Source organism: Bombina bombina, chromosome 11 (assembly GCF_027579735.1).
Source record: "Bombina bombina isolate aBomBom1 chromosome 11, aBomBom1.pri, whole genome shotgun sequence".
Taxonomy (NCBI): domain Eukaryota; kingdom Metazoa; phylum Chordata; class Amphibia; order Anura; family Bombinatoridae; genus Bombina; species Bombina bombina.
Genome location: NC_069509.1, coordinates 92,806,319 through 92,829,321, shown reverse-complemented (window position 1 = coordinate 92,829,321; position 23,003 = coordinate 92,806,319). Strand labels below are relative to the sequence as shown.

Here is a 23,003-nt window from a genome sequence, read left to right as displayed (position 1 = left end):
CCAAAAAGCTGTAATTTTGTTTCGTCTGTCCACAGCACATTCTTCCAAAAGGATTTTGGCTTTCTCAGGTACGTTTTTGCTAACTCCAACCTGGCTTTTTTATGTTTCTGTGTCAGCAGTGGGGTCCCCCTGGGTCTCCTACCATAGCGTCCCTTTTCATTAAGATGGCGAGGTATAGAGCAAGCTGACACATTTGTACCCTGTGCCTGAAGGTCCGCTTGAATTTGTCTGGAAGTTGATTGAGGTTCTTTATCCACCATTCGAACAATCCTTTGATAAATTTTTCTCTTTCGTCCACGTCCAAGGAGATTAGCTACAGTGCCATGGGCTGTTAACTTCTTGACAATGTTACGCACAGTGGACACCGGAACATTATGATCTCTGAAGATGGACTTGTAACCTTGAGATTGTCCATGCTTTTCCACATTTTTTGTTCTCAAACCCTCAGACAAGTCTTTGCTGCTCTTTCTCTTCTCCATGCACAGTGTGGCACACAGAAACACACAACAGAAAGGTTGAGTACATTTTTCACAATTTAACTGGATGCCGGTGTGATGCCGGTGTGATTTCTATATTGTCAGCATCTGTTAATTGATAGGAGCATCACAAACTTGGAATGCAATTATTCCTTACAATTTTGAGAAGGTGCCAATAATTTTGTCCAGTCCATTTTTGGAGTTTTGCCTAGAATGTGTCAGATTTGGCTTTTTTTCTCCACTTTTTTGTGTCATACTATTACAAACAAAATAAATAAACATGAGAATGCCTAAACATTTGTAATTCCAAGAAATTTTTGGGCGAGGAGGTGTATTATCTGACAGAAATGCAGGAGTGCCAATATTTTTGGCCATGACTGTGTGTGTGTGTGTGTGTGTGTGTGTGTATATATATATATAGTTCAAAGGATAGCACTCACAGGACTTAAATATCAGATTTATTCAACTGACGTTTCGGGGTATCATCTTCAGATCACATAAATTAACAAACTATGTACTAACAACCCCTTTATATAACTAAACTTACATCTTACTCCAACATGCTCACCAAACACACCTGTGCCCCACGGCTCTGTCTGCAACATGGTATATGAGTCATCACCAGGTGTGACCCGTTACAGCGACCAAAATCACCACTGTGAATAAACACTTAGCTATATGTTAGTTACTTAAAGGGACATGAAACCCAAAATTGTTCTTTTATGGTTTAGGTAAACAACTTTCCAGTTTACTTCGATTCTCAAATTTTCTTTATTCTCTTGGTATCATTTGTTGAAGGAGCAGCAATGCACTACTGGTTTCTAACTGAAAAATTGGGTGACCCAATGACAATCGGTATATATATGCAGCCATCAACAACAAAAACCTAGGTTCTTTGCTGCTCCTGAGCTTTCCTAGCTAAACCTTTCAGCAAAGGATAACAAGAGAAGGAAGCCAATTAAATAATAGAAATACATTGGAAAGTTGTTTAAAATTGAACGCTCTTTATGAATCATGAAAGAAAAAATGTGGGTTTCATGTCCCTTTTAAACATTAAAAAAATAAGTTTTAGCTTCCATAAATTAATTTTCGCTGCCATGTTGTAACCTAGATTTTCTTCTATGCTGAGGCTAATTAGAGGCAGTTATAAGCAAATAGGGATGGGTGAATGTTTCTAAAAATTCGAAAGTTATAATGAATTTTGATACATTTGTTCGTTCTAATTGAATTTCAAATGTTTATATAACATTCTAACATTCTATTTTCGAATTTTCGTTTTCAAATTTTTCAATAAAATTCGAAAATATTTGTTTGAATAATAGAATGTTTAGCTATGTATTCATTCAATTTCGTAATGTAATATTCGAATTTTAATTTGACATTCCAATTTGAATGTGACATTCAAATTCGAAATAGTATTTATAGTTTACAACTGTATTTAATAAATGTAATATTCAAATTCGAATGTGATATTCGAATTCGATATAGTGTTTCTAGTCTACAATTGTGTTTTATAAATGTAATATTCGAATGTGACATTCGAATTCGAATGTGACATTCGAAAAGTGTAAATAACATTTGAAAATCAAATTTTTAAGAATATTCGTTCTTATCAACATTCTATTATGTAAATCGAATTTCTACAATAACATTCATTCTAACATTCGCAAGAATATAAACACATTCGCCCATCCCTATAAGCAAATCACTAGAGTGTGTAACCAATTACTGTGTGCAATATGTGTTAAAGGGTCATTTTTATATTCATAATTTCCGACAGAGCATACAATTTTAAATAAAAAAATCAGTTTCCAATTTACTTTTATTATCAAATTTATTTTGTTCTAATGGTATTCATTGTTGAAAATATAGCTAAGTTGATATTGTTCATGTGTCTGGAGCAGTATATGACAGCATTCTGGCAAAACTGCTACTATATAGTGCTTCAAACACATGCACACTCCTCAACCTACCTATCTGCTTTTCAACAAAGGATACCAAGAGAATGAAGTAAATCAGATTCTTTTCTTTTTTTAAATTATACTTCTTTATATGAAACATGAAAGGAAATATTTGGGGTTCAGGTCCGTTTAATTCTGGAATCTACATTTCCACTTATAACAGGAACTATAAAGCCCACAATTCATGGAATTACATTATAGGAATAAATAATTAATTAAATGATTTTGCTTTTTTTTATTGCATAGAAGTAATTTTCTTTTTTTTTATGATTAATCTTTGTATATGACAGTCTGAAAGTTTTTACTGTAACTTACTGAAAACTTGTATGAAGAAATATCAATTTAAATAGCTGCAATCTAAATTTTTATTCTTTGCTCTTTTAAATATGCTTTGCAGTGAGTCAGCTGAACAACACATTTTGAGCATTCTTAAAGTTACACACCTGATTGCAACAAAAAAAACAAAAACAAAAAACGTTCTGCCTTTCATTCACTATTACAGATCTAGCGAGGTTGATCCAAGGGGACAGAGAACTGTGTAATAGAAAATGTTTAACTCTGAATAGTAGAATAACTTTGCAGTATATTTTTCATTCTTTATTTTGCCCCTTTCCATGTAATTGTTTTTATTTATTTATTTTATTGCTGTAATTATAAACCTTTCATTCCTTAAAGGGGTATATAAAGAGCTACACAATTCAATATTTCTTTCATATTAGCAAGAGTCCATGAGCTAGTGACGTATGGGATATACATTCCTACCAGGAGGGGCAAAGTTTCCCAAACCTCAAAATGCCTATAAATACACCCCTCACCACACCCACAAATCAGTTTTACAAACTTTGCCTCCTATGGAGGTGGTGAAGTAAGTTTGTGCTAGATTCTACGTTGATATGCGCTCCGCAGCAGGTTGGAGCCCGGTTTTCCTCTCAGCGTGCAGTGAATGTCAGAGGGATGTGAGGAGAGTATTGCCTATTTGAATGCAGTGATCTCCTTCTACGGGGTCTATTTCATAGGTTCTCTGTTATCGGTCGTAGAGATTCATCTCTTACCTCCCTTTTCAGATTGACGATATACTCTTATTTATATACCATTACCTCTGCTGATTTTCGTTTCAGTACTGGTTTGGCTTTCTACAACATGTAGATGAGTGTCCTGGGGTAAGTAAATCTTATTTTCTGTGACACTCTAAGCTATGGTTGGGCACTTTTTTATAAAGTTCTAAATATATGTATTCAAACATTTATTTGCCTTGAAAGAGATGTTCAACATTCCTTATTTCAGACAGTCAGTTTCATATTTGGGATAATGCATATGAATAAATCAATTTTTTTCTTACCTTAAAAATTTGACTTTTTCCCTGTGGGCTGTTAGGCTCGCGGGGGCTGAAAATGCTTAATTTTATTGCGTCATTCTTGGCGCGGACTTTTTTGGCGCAAAAATTTTTTTTTTCTCTGTTTCCGGCGTCATATGTGTCGCCGGAAGTTGCGTCATTTTTGACGTTCTTTTGCGCCAAAAGTGTCGGCGTTCCGGATGTGGCGTCATTTTTGGCGCCAAAAGCATTTAGGCGCCAAATAATGTGGGCGTCATTTTTGGCGCTAAAAAAATATGGGCGTCACTATTGTCTCCACATTATTTAAGTCTCATTTTTTATTGCTTCTGGTTGCTAGAAGCTTGTTCACTGGCATTTTTTTCCCATTCCTGAAACTGTCATTTAAGGAATTTGATCAATTTTGCTTTATATGTTGTTTTTTTCTATTACATATTGCAAGATGTCCCACGTTGAAACTGAGTCAGAAGATACTTCTGGAAAATCGCTGCCTGGGGCTGGAGCTACCAAAGCTAAGTGTATCTACTGTAAACTTATGGTATCTGTTCCTCCAGCTGTTGTTTGTACTGTTTTGTCATGACAAACTGTTAATGCAGATAATATTTCCTTTAGTACTGTTACATTACCTGTTGCTGTTCTGTCAACATCTAATACTCAGAGTGTTCCTGATAACATAAGAGATTTTGTTTCTAAATCCATTAAGAAGGCTATGTCTGTTATTCCTCCTTCTAGTAAACATAAAAAGTCTTTTAAAACTTCTCATTTTTCAGATGAATTTTTAAATGAACATCATCATTCTGATTCTGATTATGGTTCTTCTGGTTCAGAGGATTCTGTCTCAGAGGTTGATGCTGATAAATCTTCATATTTATTTAAAATGAAATTTATTCGTTCTTTACTTAAAGAAGTCCTAATTGCATTAGAAATTGAGGATTCTGGTCCTCTTGATACTAAATCTAAACGTTTAGATAAGGTTTTTAAGTCTCCTGTAGTTATTCCAGAAGTTTTTCCTGTCCCTAGTGCTATTTCTGAAGTAATTTCCAGGGAATGGAATAATTTGGGTAATTCATTTACTCCTTCTAAACGTTTTAAGCAATTATATCCTGTGCCATCTGACAGATTAGAGTTTTGGGACAAAATCCCTAAAGTTGATGGGGCTGTCTCTACTCTTGTTAAGCGTACTACTATTCCTACGGCAGATGGTACTTCCTTAAGGATCCTTTAGATAGGAAAATTTAATCCTTTCTAAGAAAAGCTTACTTGTGTTCAGGTAATCTTCTTAGACCTGCTATATCTTTAGCGGATGTTGCTGCAGCTTCATCTTTTGGTTAGAAGCTTTAGCGCAACAAGTAACAGATCATAATTCTCATAGCATTTTTATTCTTCAGCATGCTAATAATTTTATTTGTAATGCCATCTTTTATATCATTAGAGTTGATGTCAGGTATGTCTCTAGCTATTTTAGCTAGAAGAGCTTTATGGCTTAAGACTTGGAATGCTGTTATGTCTTCTAAGTCTACTCTGCTTTCCCTTTCTTTCCAGGGTAATAATCGTTTTCGTTCCTTTTGTCACAACAAGGAACAAAAACCTGATCCTTCATCCTCAGGAGCGGTATCAGTTTGGAAACCATCTCCAGTCTGGAATAAATCCAAGCCTTTTAGAAAGTCAAAGCCAGCTCCTAAGTCCACATGAAGGTGCGGCTCTCATTCCAGCTCAGCTGGTAGGGGGCAGATTACGTTTTTTTCTAAGAAATTTGGATCAATTCCGTTCACAATCTTTGGATTCAGAACATTGTTTCAGAAGGGTACAGAATTGGCTTCAAGATAAGGCCTCCTGCAAAGAGATTTTTTCTTTCCCGTGTCCCAGTAAACCCAGCGAAGGCTCAAGCATTTCTGAAATGTGTTTCAGATCTAGAGTTAACTGGAGTAATTTTGCCAGTTCCAGTTCTGGAACAGGGACTGGGGTTTTATTCAAATCTCTTCATTGTACCAAAGAAGGAAAATTCCTTCAGACCAGTTCTGGATCTAAAAATATTGAATCGTTATGTAAGGATACCAACATTCAAAATGGTAACTGTAAGGACTATCCTGCCTTTTTTTCAACAAGGGCATTATATGTCTACTATAGATTTACAGGATGCATATTCCGATTCATCCAGATCACTATCAGTTTCTGAGATTCTCTTTCCTAGACAAGCATTACCAGTTTGTGGCTCTGCCGTTTGGCCTAGCTACAGCTCCAAGAATTTTTACGAAGGTTCTCGGTGCCCTTCTGTCTGTAATCAGAGAACAGGGTATTGTGGTATTCCTTATTTGGACGATATCTTGGTACTTGCTCAGTCTTCACATTTAGCAGAATCTCATTCGAATCGACTTGTGTTGTTTCTTCAACATCATGGTTGGAGGATCAATTTACCAAAAAGTTCATTGATTCCTCAGACTTAGGTAACCTTTTTAGGTTTTCAGATAGATTCAGTATCCATGACTCTATCTTTGATAGACATGAGACGTCTAAAGTTGATATCAGCTTGTCGAAACCTTCAGTCACAATCTTTCCCTTTGGTGGCCTTATGCATGGAAATTCTAGGTCTTATGACTGCGGCATCGGACGCGATCCCCTTTGCTCGTTTTCACATGCGGCCTCTTCAGCTCTGTATGCTGAACCAGTGGTGCAGGGATTACACAAAGATATCTCAATTAATATCTTTAAAACCGATTGAACGACACTCTCTGACGTGGTGGACAGATCACCATTGTTTAGTTCAGGGGGCTTCTTTTGTTCTTCCGACCTGGACTGTAATTACAACAGATGCAAGTCCTACAGGTTGGGGTGCTGTGTGGGGGTCTCTGACAGCACAAGGGGTTTGGGAATCTCAGGAGGTGAGATTACCGATCAATATTTTGGAACTCCGTGCAATTTTCAGAGCTCTTCAGTCTTGGCCTCTTCTAAAGAGAGAATCGTTCATTTGTTTTCAGACAATGTCACAACTGTGGCATACATCAATCATCAAGGAGGGACTCACAGTCCTCTGGCTATGAAAGAAGTATCTCGAATTCTAGTATGGGCGGAATCCAGCTCCTGTCTAGTTTCTGCGGTTCATATCCCAGGTATAGACAATTGGGAAGCAGATTATCTCAGTCGCCACACGTTTCATCCGGGCGAATGGTCTCTTCTCCCAGAGGTATTTCTTCAGATTGTTCAAATATGGGGTCTTCCAGAAATAGATCTGATGGCTTCTCATCTAAACAAGAAACTTCCCAGGTATCTGTCCAGATCCAGGGATCCTCAAGCGGAAGCAGTGGATGCGTTGTCACTTCCTTGGAAGTATCATCCTGCCTATATCTTTCCACCTCTAGTTCTTCTTCCAAGAGTAATCTCCAAGATTCTGAAGGAATGCTCATTTGTTCTGCTGGTGGCTCCAGCATGGCCTCTCAGGTTTTTGGTATGCGGATCCTGTCCGGGTGGCCTCTTGCCAACCGTGGACTCTTCCGTTAAGACCAGACCTTCTGTCACAAGGTCTTTTTTTTCCATCAATTAAATTTAAAGGTATGGAGATTGAACGCTTGATTCTTAGTCAAAGAGGTTTCTCTGACTCTGTGATTAATACTATGTTACAGGCTCGTAAATCCGTATCTAGGGAGATATATTATAGAGTCTGGAAGACTTATATTTCTTGGTGTCTTTCTCATCATTTTTCCTGGCATTCTTTTAGAATTCCGAGAATTTTACAGTTTCTTCAGGATGGTTTGGATAAAGGTTTGTCTGCAAGTTCCTTGAAAAGACAAATCTCTGCTCCTTCTGTTCTTTTTCACAGAAAGATTGTTAATCTTCCTGATATTCATTGTTTTGTACAAGCTTTGGTTCGTATAAAACCTGTCATTAAGTAAATTTCTCCTCCTTGGAGTTTGAATTTGGTTCTGGGGGCTCTTCAAGCTCCTCCGTTTGAACCTATGCATTCTTTGGACATTAAATTACTTTCTTGAAAAGTTTTGTTCCTTTTGGCCATCTCTTCTGCCAGAAGAGTTTCTGAATTATCTGCTCTTTCTTGTGAGTCTCCTTTTCTGTTTTTTCATCAGGATAAGGCGGTGTTGCGAACTTCTTTTAAATTTTTACCTAAGGTTGTGAATTCTAACAACATTAGTAGAGAAATTGTGGTTCCTTCATTATGTCCTAATCCTAAGAATTCTAAGGAGAAATCATTGCTTTCTTTGGATGTAGTTAGAGCTTTGAAATATTATGTTGAAGCTACTAAGAATTTCCGAAAGACTTCTAGTCTATTTGTTATCTTTTCCGGTTCTAGGAAAGGTCAGAAGGCTTCTGCCATTTTTTTGGCATCTTGGTTGAAATCTTTATTTCATCATGCTTATGTCGAGTCGGGTAAAACTCCGCCTCAAAGGATTACAGCTCATTCTACTAGGTCAGTTTCTACTTTCTGGGCGTTTAGGAATGAAGCTTCGGTTGTTCAGATTTGCAAAACAGCAACCTGGTCTTCTTTGCATACTTTTACTAAATTCTACCATTTTGATGTGTTTTCTTCTTCTGAAGCAGTTTTTGGTAGAAAAGTACTTCAGGCAGCTGTTTCAGTTTGATTCTTATGCTTATAATTTCAGTTTTTTTCATTATAAGTTTTAAACTTTGTTTGGGTGTGGATTATTTTCAGCGGAATTGGCTGTCTTTATTTTATCCCTCCCTCTCTAGTGACTCTTACGTGGAAGATCCACATCTTGGGTAGTCATTATCCCATACGTCACTAGCTCATGGACTCTTGCTAATTACATGAAAGAAAACATAATTTATGTAAGAACTTACCTGATAAATTCATTTCTTTCATATTAGCAAGAGTCCATGAGGCCCACCCTTTTTTGTGGTGGTTATGATTTTTTTGTATAAAGCACAATTATTCCAATTCCTTATATTTATGCTTCGCACTTTTTTCTTATCACCCCACTTCTTGGCTATTCGTTAAACTGATTTGTGGGTGTGGTGAGGGGTGTATTTATAGGCATTTTGAGGTTTGGGAAACTTTGCCCCTCCTGGTAGGAATGTATATCCCATACGTCACTAGCTCATGGACTCTTGCTAATATGAAAGAAATGAATTTATCAGGTAAGTTCTTACATAAATTATGTTATTTTTAATTTTTAAAATTGGTCCCACATTGACATATATGGCCCTAAAAAGGCATATTTTTCAAATTTTATGATTGTCAGGATATTTTTTTTATAACACTGAAGGACTTAGAGTAACAATCTGATTTTTCTTCCACACATACTTCCCAGAGAGTACCCCTAAAAAAGCTGTTATTTGCAGCCCTTATTTGAATTTTGAAGGCTTAAATATACAGAAAATTGAGAATCACGGAACATTATTATATTATTATAACATTAAAAATAAAAAATGGTGAGGTAAATTTAAATTTTTTTTTTTTTTTTTAAATAGTTGGTTTTTATATGGAATGACCGGAATGAAAAAAAAAATGGGTTTTATGTTCCCTTACTGTAAAGTTGTTTCATACATAAAAACCTGCAGTACATTACTTGTTTTTGGATGCAATACTGGTACCAATAAGTTATAAGGATATCATCAAACATTTATAAGATTAATAATGGTTAAATGATGTGAGGAAAATAATGATGTGATTTAATTACTAATAGCACGCTATGTATAGGGAATACATTTATATTGGATTGGAATGTAATGGTTAGGTCTGAATGATTCTATTGTGGATGGTGCAGATCACCAAATGCGTCCATCTATGGATAGACAGTAGTTAATGTGCTACAGTCAGTTTAATGGCGCTGCAGAGCTCACTGTGATTAGACAGTGAGCCCATTATGCGCTGTTTTAAAAAAACGGCCTTGGCAGAAGTGGACGGCTTCGGACAGGAGGTAAGTATCGTTTTAAGGACAAAATGACATTTACAAGAACACATTTACACTAAAGACCATCCGTATGTTAAATAATTCTGCACATACTTCAGAATTATGTAACATGGAAACCAACATTTACTGTCCCTTTAAATCACTGGTTTTCAAACCTGTCCCCAGGCCTCCCTAACAGGCCACATATTGAGGATATCTGAATTAGAGCACAGGTGATTTAATAAACATGGTTATTTTACCTGATCTCATCCAAGCTAATCCTGAAAACCTGGCCTGTTGGGGAGGCCGGAGGACAGGTTTGAAAACCAGTGTTTTAAATATACAGTTAACTACACAGCTACAGATAATGGCGTTAAACATTTTAGCCATCAAGTCAGAGGCTAATGAATCATTGTAGCATTGCATTAGAGAGAGGGTATTAAAGGGAAAAAAAAAGAAGGAAAGAGGAAATGAAGATTATAAATATGTGTTATGTTGTGTGTGGGGGGGGGGGGGTTGGAGACCCTTCCAGCCTCTGGGGTACCAGATGTATATGCCAGGGTTCAAGTCCTACACAAAAAAAGTGTGGGAACTCACTAAGAATTCCACCCTTCCTCACAATTAATATTGTTTAATATATATATATATATATATATATATATATATATATATATATATATATATATATACATACACACACACACACACTGTATTTGTATGTATATTATCTATACACTTTGGTTAATGAAAGCAAATTAACTTCAATGAAGGGTTGAGTGTTTGCCTTTGGGCCTAAGAATCCTCCTTTGTCACAGAGTCTCACCCATTTAATGTGCAATAGTTATATTTCTGCTGAGGGGAGCTAAATAACCCCAGAGCAAGCCACACAATAATGTAAGCAACATGTGCTACACACATTGCGGGGTGATCACACAGCAGGACCACTGACAGGCTTGCAGTTAGTGTATTGTAGGAAGTGTTACTGCCCATTACTAGAGGATCTCACTATCCCTCTAACCAGACTTGCTCTAGCTCCTCCCACCACCACCAGTGTTTACTGCAGAGTTTCTCTTCTCTGTCCAGGGGAACTTAGTTCCTCCTTAAAAAATAGTGCAGGAACGTCGTTCCCATGCGTTCCCACTCGACTTGACCCCTGGTGTATGCTACACATTTCCTAATCCTAAACCCCTCAACTAATACAAGATAGTGTGTTAGAGTCATTACTGAGTGACTGTATAGATTCTTCCCAATAAAAGTTCACTTCCAGAAAAAATGCAGATTTGCTTCACCAAAAATAGCCATATTTGTCTAAAGCACTGGTTTTCAAACTTATCTTCAAGCCTCCGCAACAGGCCAGATTTTCAGGATTACCTTGGATAAGAACAGGTAAAATAACCAGATTTACTAATCAGCTGATTATTTTACCTTTGCTCTAGTTTAGAGATCCTCAAAATGTGGCCTGTTAGGGAGACCTGAAGACAGGTTTGAAAACCAGTGGTGTAAGGTAAACTGTTCTGACGCTCTATCTATCACATACTTTTAGAGGGAGTGGTCATTGTTTTCCAAAAATGGACAATCAGTGATTTTGCTCCATTTAACTCAATTTGTAGCAGATGTGCTCTGAGTTTACAAGGTAATTTGGGGAGACCATTTAGCAAAGCAATTCGGGGAGTTAAATCACCCGTGAGGACTGACTGGAATCTTTTATCAGTTCATAACTTTATTTTTTTAATTCCTTTTTCTCATTTACCTCTCTTCTTGACATATAAAAAAAAATCAGGGTAGCTGGCATATTGAGGGTAACTGGCACTTTGTGGGGTTAGCTGGCAATTTCTTGGGGTGTTATATAGAGTGATGTATGGGTGTGCATACCCCCTATTATAAGTAGTATGCAGAAAAGGTCAAGTCATGTGATTCACACATTCCTATGATGTGAGCACAAATAATTGGTGAACTGCAATAAGGGTTATTGTACTTGCAATCTTTAGATCTATCTGTTGACTCTTCTGCACTGAGTACACAAAGTTGACTGACAGAATATTAACTACGGTTGGTCAATTAGCAAATTACTTCTCAACCTTCAAACTGTTAGTGTTAGGCACATTTTCCATTTTCAAAACCAGAGGAAACTGTATAGTCTTGTGATTATCTGTTATGATCGAAAAGTGATAACTTACTTATATAATTCAATTTAACAGATGCAGGATATAGATATATGTAAGAGGGTTTACAGAAATGTGCCATCAAGCTTTATGACTCAGTCAGCTAAATAAGAATGTTTTGGTGACTCAGACTGAAGAATAGCAATTTTGTATTTAAAGAGAGGTCATAGATTCTATATATTAGAGTTGTGTAAAAAGTGGTTGCTATAACATTTCTTTAAACCACATAAAACAAAGATAAGTCATCAAATTAAGGTCTTTATTCTACTTTGTGTCAGGATTTAGAAGATTGAAATATAGAAATTTAAAGGGACAGTTTACCCTAATTTTTTCTTTTAATTTGTATCCAATATCCATTTTACCTGCTGGAGTGTAATTATTTACAAATAGCTCATTTTACTTCATTTCTGTATTTGAAATAGCTGATGTTTCCTGTGGTATTTCATAATATATGCCAATGGCAGTACTCTAGTTAATATAGACACTTCCCACTGATATATTTATGTGTTTTTAGTTATATCTGGGAAATAGGTGCTTTGTACTAACTAATCCAGCATAGAGCTGGAGAGAAGAGTACAAAATTAGTACTTAAAAGGACATTAAACACTTTGAAAATGATAAATCATATATATATATATATATATATATATATATATATATATATATATATATATATATATATATATATATATATATATATATATATATATATACTGTGTGTGTATATGTGTGTGTATATATATATATATATATATATAAACTCTGCAACATACTTTCATTATGTATTTTGTCCCTTTTCCTGTAATTCCATTCCGAAATTGTGAGCATTTCAGTTCCTGTTAGAAATGGAAATGCAGAACACTGTTATATTCCACACAGCCATTGGCTGCATACTCTAGTGACCTATTTATAACTGTCTCTAATTGGCCACAGCAGAGAAGGTAACCTAAGTTACAACATGGCAGCTCCCATTGTTTTATAGACACTTAAACTTTACACTTATTTTGTCAATATTTAAACAGCTAATGAAACTTTAAAAAATACATCTAAGTTATTCTCAGTGTAATCTTTTCTTTGAATGCATCATTCTATATAGCTTTAATTTAGTGTTTAATGTCCTTTTAAGTATAGGTTAAAAGAAACCTGTGTAAACATAGCCAGCAGAAGAAATTACACTCCCAGTAGGAGGTAGAAGAGATAAGCAATACAAATGTTAATTTTCAATTGTTCTAAGTATTGGGCTTTGGTTTGCAGAGATACATAAATAAGCATGTGTGTGGACAGAATGTGATAAACTAATTTCCCTGCAAGCTCAACCCATTTGATCAGTTTTGGTTTAAATGAACACCACCAGCTATTTCAAATACAAAAGTAAACCCAAAGGATCACTTTCTCATACATTTTATACTATGCAGCTGGAATAACAAATCATTGGAAACACGTTAAGGTACAAAAATGTTACGGTACAAAAATGTTACAGTACACTGTCCCTTTAATGAATTAATGTACAAAGAGTTGTTTCATTTGTCAAGAGAGATATAACTCGCATACACATTTGAAATAAAAATTTGCTTATCGCACATTACTTCTTTGGAAATGTTGTGCTGCTATTTACTATCAACCCCCTTGTATCTGATTAATCTGATTTTGTTTTTTATGTATAAATAAATATAACATTTAATATTAATGTTCCAAAATGGAACAAAATGAAAAAAACATGTTTAAATTGATAAAGCTTAAAGGGATATTTTACCCAAATTCTTAATCACTTTAAAAACGGCATATCTGTAACAAGCTGAGTAGAAAATATCACATGACCATCTCATTGGAAATAAGAGGATATTTTACTCCATAATTTCCTCGGCTGCACCATTCTTTTGTAAAGAAACTTAAAGCATCCAATCAGGATGCTTGTCCCAGGACTCTGGCATGTTCACGCACAGTCAGTATATTTCCCTATGAAATCTGGCAACATTATGGTGAAATTCCATCAACACACAGTAAAGCAAAGTATATACACAGTACTGACAATGCTGATTGGCTGCTGTTTTTTTCACCATGCAGATGACAATACAATGAGTTTTTGAAACATAACAGCTCACATAGCACTTACTCCGACTGGAGAGCTGAACAATTTTTGAGGTAAAATATTTTCTTTTTTTACAAAGAGATCTTTTAAACTGAAAAGGTGTTAAACACATAGGTAAAGTCCACCAGATTTAAGCAAGACTGGCAGCTCCAAAGCAGGAGCCAGCTAGTGATTGACAATGTTGTGCTGTTATCACTCCTGATTGTCTGACTGTGTTCTGCTCAGGAGCTGCATATTTTCTTAGCCTTTACCTATGCGTTTAACCATAGTTATCTAGGGTCAGTAGTGCAAAAAATGACATTTTTCTATCTGATTGTCACTTTAAATCTTGACCTGTAATTATGATAGCAATCTTTTGGAGTTAAATCTCTAATCATCTTAGTATTAACCTATCCTTTTTCTCTTTTAGGCTCTACAGACAAGAAGCATCAGATATTTTTATCAGTCACCAATTCATTTGGAAAGGACAAGTCAGGACACAATCATGCTGGTGAAAGAGTATCGGATTTGCATGCCTCTTACAACAGATGAGGTAAACTTCAATGTCATAGAGATGTATAGTGGGTATGTGTGTTTGTTGCAATTCAAAATTCACTGATTTGTATTAGTGTAAAAGTGCTTATTATTCATTTTTTATCTTGAATTGATCAGGTAGTTGTATCTGTTTGGTAGACATGTGCATGGCGAAAAAATTCGGTTCGGATCGATTCGGATTTTTTCTAATTTTGGTTCGGAGCGATTCGAATTCGGAATAATTTGAATCAATTTGGTTCGGATTTGTTTCGGATTCATTCGGATTCGAATAAATTCGGTTCGGATTTGTTTTGGATTCATTCGGATTCGAATAAATTCGGCTGGATTCGGTTCGATTCGGTTCAGAAATTTGGAATTTCGGTAAGTGTTAGGTGGGATTAGACTAGTATTGTGTACTGTATATTAGGTGTAACCCATAGCAGAGTGATATAACCTAATTTACTGTACAATACTAGTGTAATCCATGGCCATCCGAATCTACCGAATAAATCCGAACTAATTCAGATTTATTCGGTAGATTCGTCAGTATTTTAATTCGGAAATTCGGTTCGATCCGAATCTCCGAATTTGCCGAATTTTCCGAATTTCCGAATCGAACCGAACCGAATTGCACATGTCTACTGTTTGGTGATGTTGCTAGTTTAAAGGAATAGTTTAGTCAAAATTTAACTTTCATGCTTCAGATAGAGCATGCCATTTTAAGCAATTTTTTAATTTACTCATATTATCATTTTTTCTTAGTTCTCTTGATATCTTTATTTGAAAAAGCCAGATTGTAAGCTTAGGAGTGGGCCCGTTTTTGGTTCAGCACCTGGGTAGTGTTTGCTGATTGGTTTGCTACATTTAGACACCAATCAGCAAGCGCTACCCAGGTTTTGAACCAAAAATGGGCCGGCTTCTAAGCTTTCATTCAAATAATAATACCAAGAGAACGAAGAAAATTTGATAAGAGGAGTAAATTAGAAAGTTGCTTAAAATTGCCTGCTCTATCTGAATCATGAAAGTCTAATTTTGACTTAAGTGTCTCTTTAACAGTATGCAATAAGGCAGGCATGTCCAAAGTCCGGCCTGCGGGCCAATTTGCTGCACGAGTACCGGACTGATATGGCCCCACAGATAATTTTACAAATATACATTATACGGCCCCCCAGTGAGTCCCCGACCGCCGCTCAGTTAAGTCCCAGAGCGCCGCTCAGTGAGTCCCCGAGTGCCGCTCAGGACTCCTGAGATCTCTGGTTTGACGTCATCAGCCGGCACAGGAAGAAGGGGAAAGCCGAAATCTCGCGAGATCTCTGACGCATAGGAATCTGGCCAATTTTCATAATAGCACCAAAACGTCTCACTGAATAAGCAAGGAGATATTTCAAGGTATAAAAAGTTCAATTTATGACATGTCATTCAATGTAAAAACATAAAAGGCACAGCATACACAGCTTTTTCTTGGGAGAAACGTTGTTATAAATATATTTGAACACATGTATACTTGGTGTTATGTTCCTGTTCACATTTTCTGAACTTAAAAGTTGACAGACAACCTTTATTAGTTTGTGTAATGTACTTTACAATGTTCCTGACATATTTCAGCTTCCTGATTTTTTATATTAAAGGCAGAGTGATTTAACACCTGTTTAGATTTGTCATCCAAGTCACAAAATGTAAAAGTATGCCGTTTTCAATAAACTTTGCATAAAATAGTTAATTTGCATTTATTTTAAAATGGTTCAAAGAATGTCGGGCAAAATGGTCGGCCCTCGCACATGTTCACTTCATGAAATCTGGCACTCTTCCAAAAAAGTTTGGACACCCCTGCAATAAGGTGATGGGTAATTTCAGTCTGTTTTGCCCTGCCTATGTTACATTTTAAAACTTTTTATTAATAATTTAAAATGGTTGTCCTGGGTCTTTTAGTGAAAAATGTCTTTCTAAATGTATGGTTAAAGGGACATGAAACCCAAATTATTTCATTCATGATTCAGATAGAGAATACAATTTTTAAACATTTTTCCAAATAACTTATTTTCACAATTGCACTATTGGGAATTAGCTGAACACTTTGTGTGAGCCAATGGCGAGAGGCATATATGTGCAGCCACCTCCCAGTGGTGCATTGCTGCTTCCGAGCCTACCTAAGTATGCTTTTAAACAAAGGTTACCAAGAGAAGGAAGCAAATTGGATAATAGTCAATTTGAAAGTTGTTTGAAAATTGTCTGTTCTAACTGAATCATGAAAGAAGAATTTGGGGTTTCACATCCTTTTAAATTCAAAATTAAATCTAGCATAAAATATTTAATTGAGGAACCTTACATTATTTGTATATTTTACCTGCTTGTGCTGTAAATTACCTCTGATAATTGTACTTTTTCCATTTATTCCCCCCAGAGAGTCTGAAGTGGCTCCATCAGACTTAAAGGGACACTAATCACTTTGAGACTGTAATATGAAAGGGACGTGTAACCCCCCAAAAATCTTTAATGATTTAGACAGATCATATAATTTTAAACAACTTACCAATTTACTTCTGTTATATATTAGCGCTGCGGAAGCTCTCCAAATAACCGATAATAATAATATATTGGTTCCTTCTCTTTGTATTATTTGTTGAATATCATACCTAAGAAGGCTCAGGAAGAGCAATGCACTACTAGGAGATAGCTGCTGATTGGTGGCTGCATGTATATGACTGTTATTGGCTCACCTGATGTCTTTAGCTAGCTCCCAGTAGTGCATTGCTGCTGCTTCAACCAAGGATAGCAAGAGAATGAAGAAAATGTGATAATAGAAGTAAATTAGAAAGTTGTTTAAAAATGTGGATTTTATGTCCCTAGAGTCCTGCATAGTAAAACAACTTTGCAATATGTTTTCATTATTTATTTTGCCCCTTTCCATGTAATTTAAAAGGACATGAAACCCCAAATTTTTCTTTCATGATTTAGATAGAGCATAATATTTTAAACAACTTTCCAATGTACTTCTTTTATCTAATTTGCTACATTCTCTTGGCATTCTTTTGCTGAAAAGTAGATAGGCTCAGAAGCTGGGTGTCTGCACATATATGCCACTTGTGATTGGCTTACTGATGTGTGTAGCTAGCACCCAGTAGTGCATTGCTTCTGCTTCAAGAAAGAGAACAATGGAAAAATTGATAATAGATATAAATTGTTTACTTTATCTAAATCATGAATGAAAAATGTTGGGTTTCATGTGCCTTTAAGTCTGAACATTGTGCATTTTCCAGTCTTGTAAACTGAAAGATCACACGGTAGGCTGCGCAAGACTAACCTTCACACATACCTGCTCCTAATTTGTCGTTATCTTATTATTTCTGCTAAAGACAAATAATGTACATTTTGTTTATACAATAATAGCAAACCCTCCCATCTCAAAATTCAAGTCCGGATTGGCTCCTTCAAAAAAGGAAAATGGTAGGTTGAGTTTGACCATTGAAAAAGAATTTCAACAATAGTTTGTTCATGTTATACTAGATCTGACTCTGCTGATATGTTAATCTATTTTCAGGCTGCAAGAAAATGTAGTAATTACAAGGTGTTTACTGAATACTGTCCCTTTAAAGGGACAGTCTACTTGATTTTTGTTATTGTTTAAAAAGATAGATAACTCCTTAACTAACCATTCCCCATATTCATATAGTTTGTAGCCTGTAAACCTCTAAATCACTTCCTGTTTCAAAGCCCCTGCATGCCACTTCTTAGTGCATTGTCTCAGCTTTTCTCAGCCAGGCTGTGCTAGTTTTTTTGTGCCATATAGATAACATTGTGCTCAGTCCGGTGGAGTTATGCAGGAATCAGCACTAATTGGCTAAAATGCAAGATTGTAAAAAAAAAAAACCAACAACAAAAAACACTGAGATAAGGGGCAGTCTACAGAGGCTTAGATACAAGGTAATCACAGAGGTAAAATGTATATTAAAAGGAACATTGTGCTCTAGATTTTTAGATTCTAGATGTGCATAAATGTTTTGTAGATTATCAATTTATATAGCCCATCTGTTAGTGTTTTTGTAACAATGTATAGTTTTACTTATTTTTAAATAATATTGGGCTGATTTTCAGACTCCTAACCAAGCCCCAAGTTTTAATTGTATTACTGATGTCTATAGACTGCTGGATCCTGTTTGTGTAAAGCATTTTTTTAAATGCAGGGGAGGGGGGGGGAGTGTCTGCTTTTCCTGCTTTCTCAGTCCATTTCAGTGGGTGTCCCAGCCTAACCTCACCAACAGTGCTAAACTGGGAGCTTCTAAGTACATTTTTAAAAGGTTTTATACTGGATTTTTATATCAGTATCTGTGCATATTCTTTTTTATTTTAGTGTCTATTACATGCAGTTACATGAAAATTGGTAAATACTGCCCTTTTAATAAAACAGTGTTGGTTATGCAAAACTGTGAAATGGGTAATAAAGGGTTTATCTATCTTTTTAAACTATATGTATATATTCGAGTAGACTGTCCCTTTAAAAATACAACACTCTACACGGTGATTACCTAGATTAGTAAACACAGCTAATTAAAATCATTTCAGAAATGGTCATAGCTAATAAGTCGAGGAAGGCAGGAACATGGATTCTGTCTAATCTTGATTTGCAAAACTTTGTAAATTTGGTTAATAAAATGATAGTTTTAATGGCTATCCATAACAGGGCCCCGGGCAACATGAAATTGTGGGGCCCCTCACTCAGACCAGACTTTTATCCTCCTCCCCCTGTATGCCCAGCACTCAGTATACCCCACCTCTGTGCTAGCATTAAGTGTGGACTCCTGATTAGAGATTGGAAAATGTGCCAAAAGTACAATTTGTGTGACCGAGACCACAGATGAGATCTTAGACCCTAAAGCCCCTCTATAATTCCCTCATCAGATGAAAACTCAGATCCTGCAGCCACATGCCATCATCAAACCTCAGACCTTGTAGTCCTCTATAAGCCACATTCCTTCATCAGACATAAGATCAGTATAATGGGAACTTTCCAATTTAACTCCTTGGAAAAATGTAATGTTCCTTCTACCAGTTGTTGTGTATTCCGATAAAGGGCCAGATTACAAGTAGATCGTTCTTTGACGCTTCCACTCGAGCGCTAACTGTGCTAGAAGTAAGCTGCGAGTGTTGGGTTGAGCTTGTATTGCAAGTTTAAAGTACACTGTTTTTGCTTGCACGCTAAACTGACGCTCTTCAAAAGCTGAACTTAGAGTATCACGTGTGCGATAACCTATTCCCACGGAGAAGTCAATGGAGCAAAAAAAGTGCAAAAAGACCTTAACACCCTACTCACACGCAAATACGATCGCATATTCTCAAGTGCGCTAACCAGACATGAAAATATCTTTTTTTTTTTTTCTATCCAGACTGGCTTCTAACAATAACATAGTGATCAGAGAAGCCGATAAGGGCGGAGGAATAATTATACAGAATCGTGTAGATTATATCAGGGAAGCAGATAGGATTTTGTTTGATCAACAATATTACAAAATTCTCACTTTTAATCCCACCAATAAATTCCTGGCCAGTCTGGTTAAAATGGTAGACCGTGGTTGGTTGGAAGGTATTTTAACAAAGAAAGAAAGGGATTTTTTAATCCCAAATACTCCCAATTTGGCATACTATTATCACCTCCCAAAGATCCACAAAAATTTAGTGGATCCTCCTGGGAGGCCTATCATTTCGGGCATTGGCAATCTCACATGTAATTTATCTGAATATGTGGACCAATTCCTAAAGAAATCAGTAGTCACCTTAACTTCATATATTCAAGACACCCTGGATCTGATTTATAAGATTTCTAAAATTAAGAAGGCAAATAGGAAACTCTTATGGCTAACTTGTGATGTCTCGGCTTTGTATTCAAATATAGCTCATGATCTAGGCATCAAAGCCATTGAATATTATTTGAAACAAGACATCTATATGCCAGACAAAGGGAATTCCTTTTAGAGTACATATTGTTTGTTTTGAAGAATAATTATTTCGTCTATCAAGAGAAATTTTTCTTGCAGATCAAGGGAACGGCCATGGGGACCAGATTCGCCCCGAGCTTTGCCAATTTATTTATGGGCCTTATTGAGGACAGATATATCTATTCCTCTAGCTCTGTGGCGAATCTGGTCTTCTATGGCCGTTTCATTGATGACCTCTTGTTCATCTGGGAGGGCACCCATCTAGAGGCCCAGAATTTTGTCAAAAGATTAAATGATAATGATATGGGTTTGCATTTTACATCTAAAATAGATGAAATGAGTATTGACTTTCTGGATTTAATACTGGAATGGGATAACCTAGGTAATATTTCTACCAAAACTTTCTTCAAATCAGTGGATGCTAATAGCTATCTAAACTTCAAAAGCAACCACCATTTACCCTGGAAAAAGAATATACCTTACAACCAGTTCTGTAGGTTGCGCAGAAACTGCACTGATTTGAAAACTTTTGATACACAGGCCAACCTTTTAAAGGAAAGATTTATAGAGAAGAATTTCCCTAGTAGTTTAATTGAGACCAGTTTCCTTGAAGCCAGAAAAAAATGCAGAGAGGATTTTTTTATTAAATACACAGGGGTAAATAAGGAGACCAATAAAGAAGAGAAGTCAAAAACTCCTATGAATCAAAATAACACTGGGGTTAGATTTGTTACACAATATAATAACAATCATAGCAAAATTAAAGGCATTTTGCAAAAATATTGGTACATCCTGGAGAACGATCCATTTCTTACAAGCACGTTGAGTAAACATCCAGTGTGTACTTTCAGAAGAGCTCCTACCCTAAAAAACAAGCTGGCTCCCAGCAAAGTAGTTATGAAAGTACATCAGTCGAAAAACAAAGCTAAGGGATGCACTTTTGGAACTAGAGATTCTACAATTCTAGGCAAACCAGGTTTTTTAGATGTAATCGGGCGCATTGTGGCCTGTGTGCTTTTACAAATCCAAATAGAACTGAATTTATTTCATTTGCCACCAAAGAAAAATTCAACATAAATTCACATTTTACGTGTGATTTTCCCTTTGTCATTTATCTGTTGGAGTGTGTTTGTGGGGTCCAATATGTGGGGAGGACCTCCAGGCCCCTAAAAAAGAGGTGGGGGGAACACAAAAGAAATATAGAGAACAATATACAAAATCACAGTGTCCCCAAACATGCTAGTCAATGCCATTCTGCATCTTCTGATTGCTTTTCCATATTTCCATTAGAACAGATCCTACCTAAGTGGGGCAGAAATAGTTTTTTATATTTGAGACAAAGGGAGACCTTTTGGATATGGAAGCTCCAAAGTTTGTCTCCCTGCGGGCTCAATGCCAATATTGATATGGCAGCTTTTAATTAATTACGAAGGTTTTTATCTTATTTTTAAATATATTTTATAGCTTCTACTTTGTTGCATACCTACACATTTAGATTATACTCATAGGGCTTCTAGTGGTTACATCCACCACTATGGCCCTCTGGGACTTCGATTACACCATATGTTATTAATACACATGCATTATATCACTATTATATGACAGGTATATTGTATATCATTGCCAATGCCGCTTGTACATTGATTTATTTATGCTCAGTGGGTATATAATGTGTGTATATACATATATGCATGTATGGTTATATTTATATTTTTACAATTACCTTTTTGTGTGTATATATATATATATATATTTTTATATGTATTTATGGTTTGTTATATATATTTTTTTAGTCCAGTACTAATAATAGGTTATGATACCTTGATATATCTGTGTTTTTATTCGATTTTGAGCTCTGCCAATGTTTTAAGAATCTGAATATATTTTTTAGAATACTGCAATTTATAGGCTATCTATATGAGGTTCTTTTCCATAGTTCTATATAGCGAGTTGTATATAAGTAATAGTGTTTTATCTATACAATTTGTATCCTGATAGAGAGGCTCTCTGGTTTAACCTGTTCAGCTTTAGGATTAAAGTGGCGGTGTGGGTGTTACCACTAAGAGTGACCGAATGGCAAAGGATTTTAGTTTAATCCCTGTGTACACATATATATACGTATTCAGTTTATTAATTTATCTCGTAATACCCATGTTATATTCCTTACATTTCTCAAGACATATATGTTTTGAATATGCTCAGATAATCGAGCGTTTTACCGCCTGATTATGGTTGGTTACCTACCAATAGCAGCTTTCACTCGGCTACGCTATTGATTTGATTATACACAGAGGCTTGAACATTTCTGCTCTTATCATTGGATATTCAGCTACCAATGGAAGCTCTATCAGTGGTCACACCTCCACGCATGCGCTGTTCACTTTAGAGGACGCCGAGAATGCGGCAATAAAAGTTCGTGGTTTAAATTATTATGTATATTGCACCTGAGGAAACGGTCAGGAGAGACCGAGAAATGTTGGGCTTTTGTACCCCAAATAAAGTCTGTTTGCTTATACAAGACTTTTGCCACGAACTATCTTTTATTCATTTATCCACTTATTTTACCTATCCATCTGATACATTGTATCTACAACAATAGTGGATAGTACAGGACGAGCCGGCTCTGTGAAACTGCTGCTGGATGCTGGTTTCTTTTGTCATCGCCGCTCTCACATCCAAGA

General features: G+C 36.0%; 1 protein-coding gene across 1 annotated transcript in view; it reads left to right on the top strand.

Moving 5' to 3' along the window:
* Positions 1-14,311: 14,311 nt before the first annotated feature.
* Positions 14,312-23,003, top strand: part of LOC128641573 (cytoplasmic phosphatidylinositol transfer protein 1) — a 333,217-nt gene continuing 324,525 nt past the window's right edge. Inside the window, exon 1 of the mRNA XM_053694112.1 lies at positions 14,312-14,411. Coding sequence (XP_053550087.1) covers positions 14,364-14,411 — 48 coding nt within the window. The 5' untranslated portion in view covers positions 14,312-14,363. The remainder of the gene's footprint in view (positions 14,412-23,003) is intronic.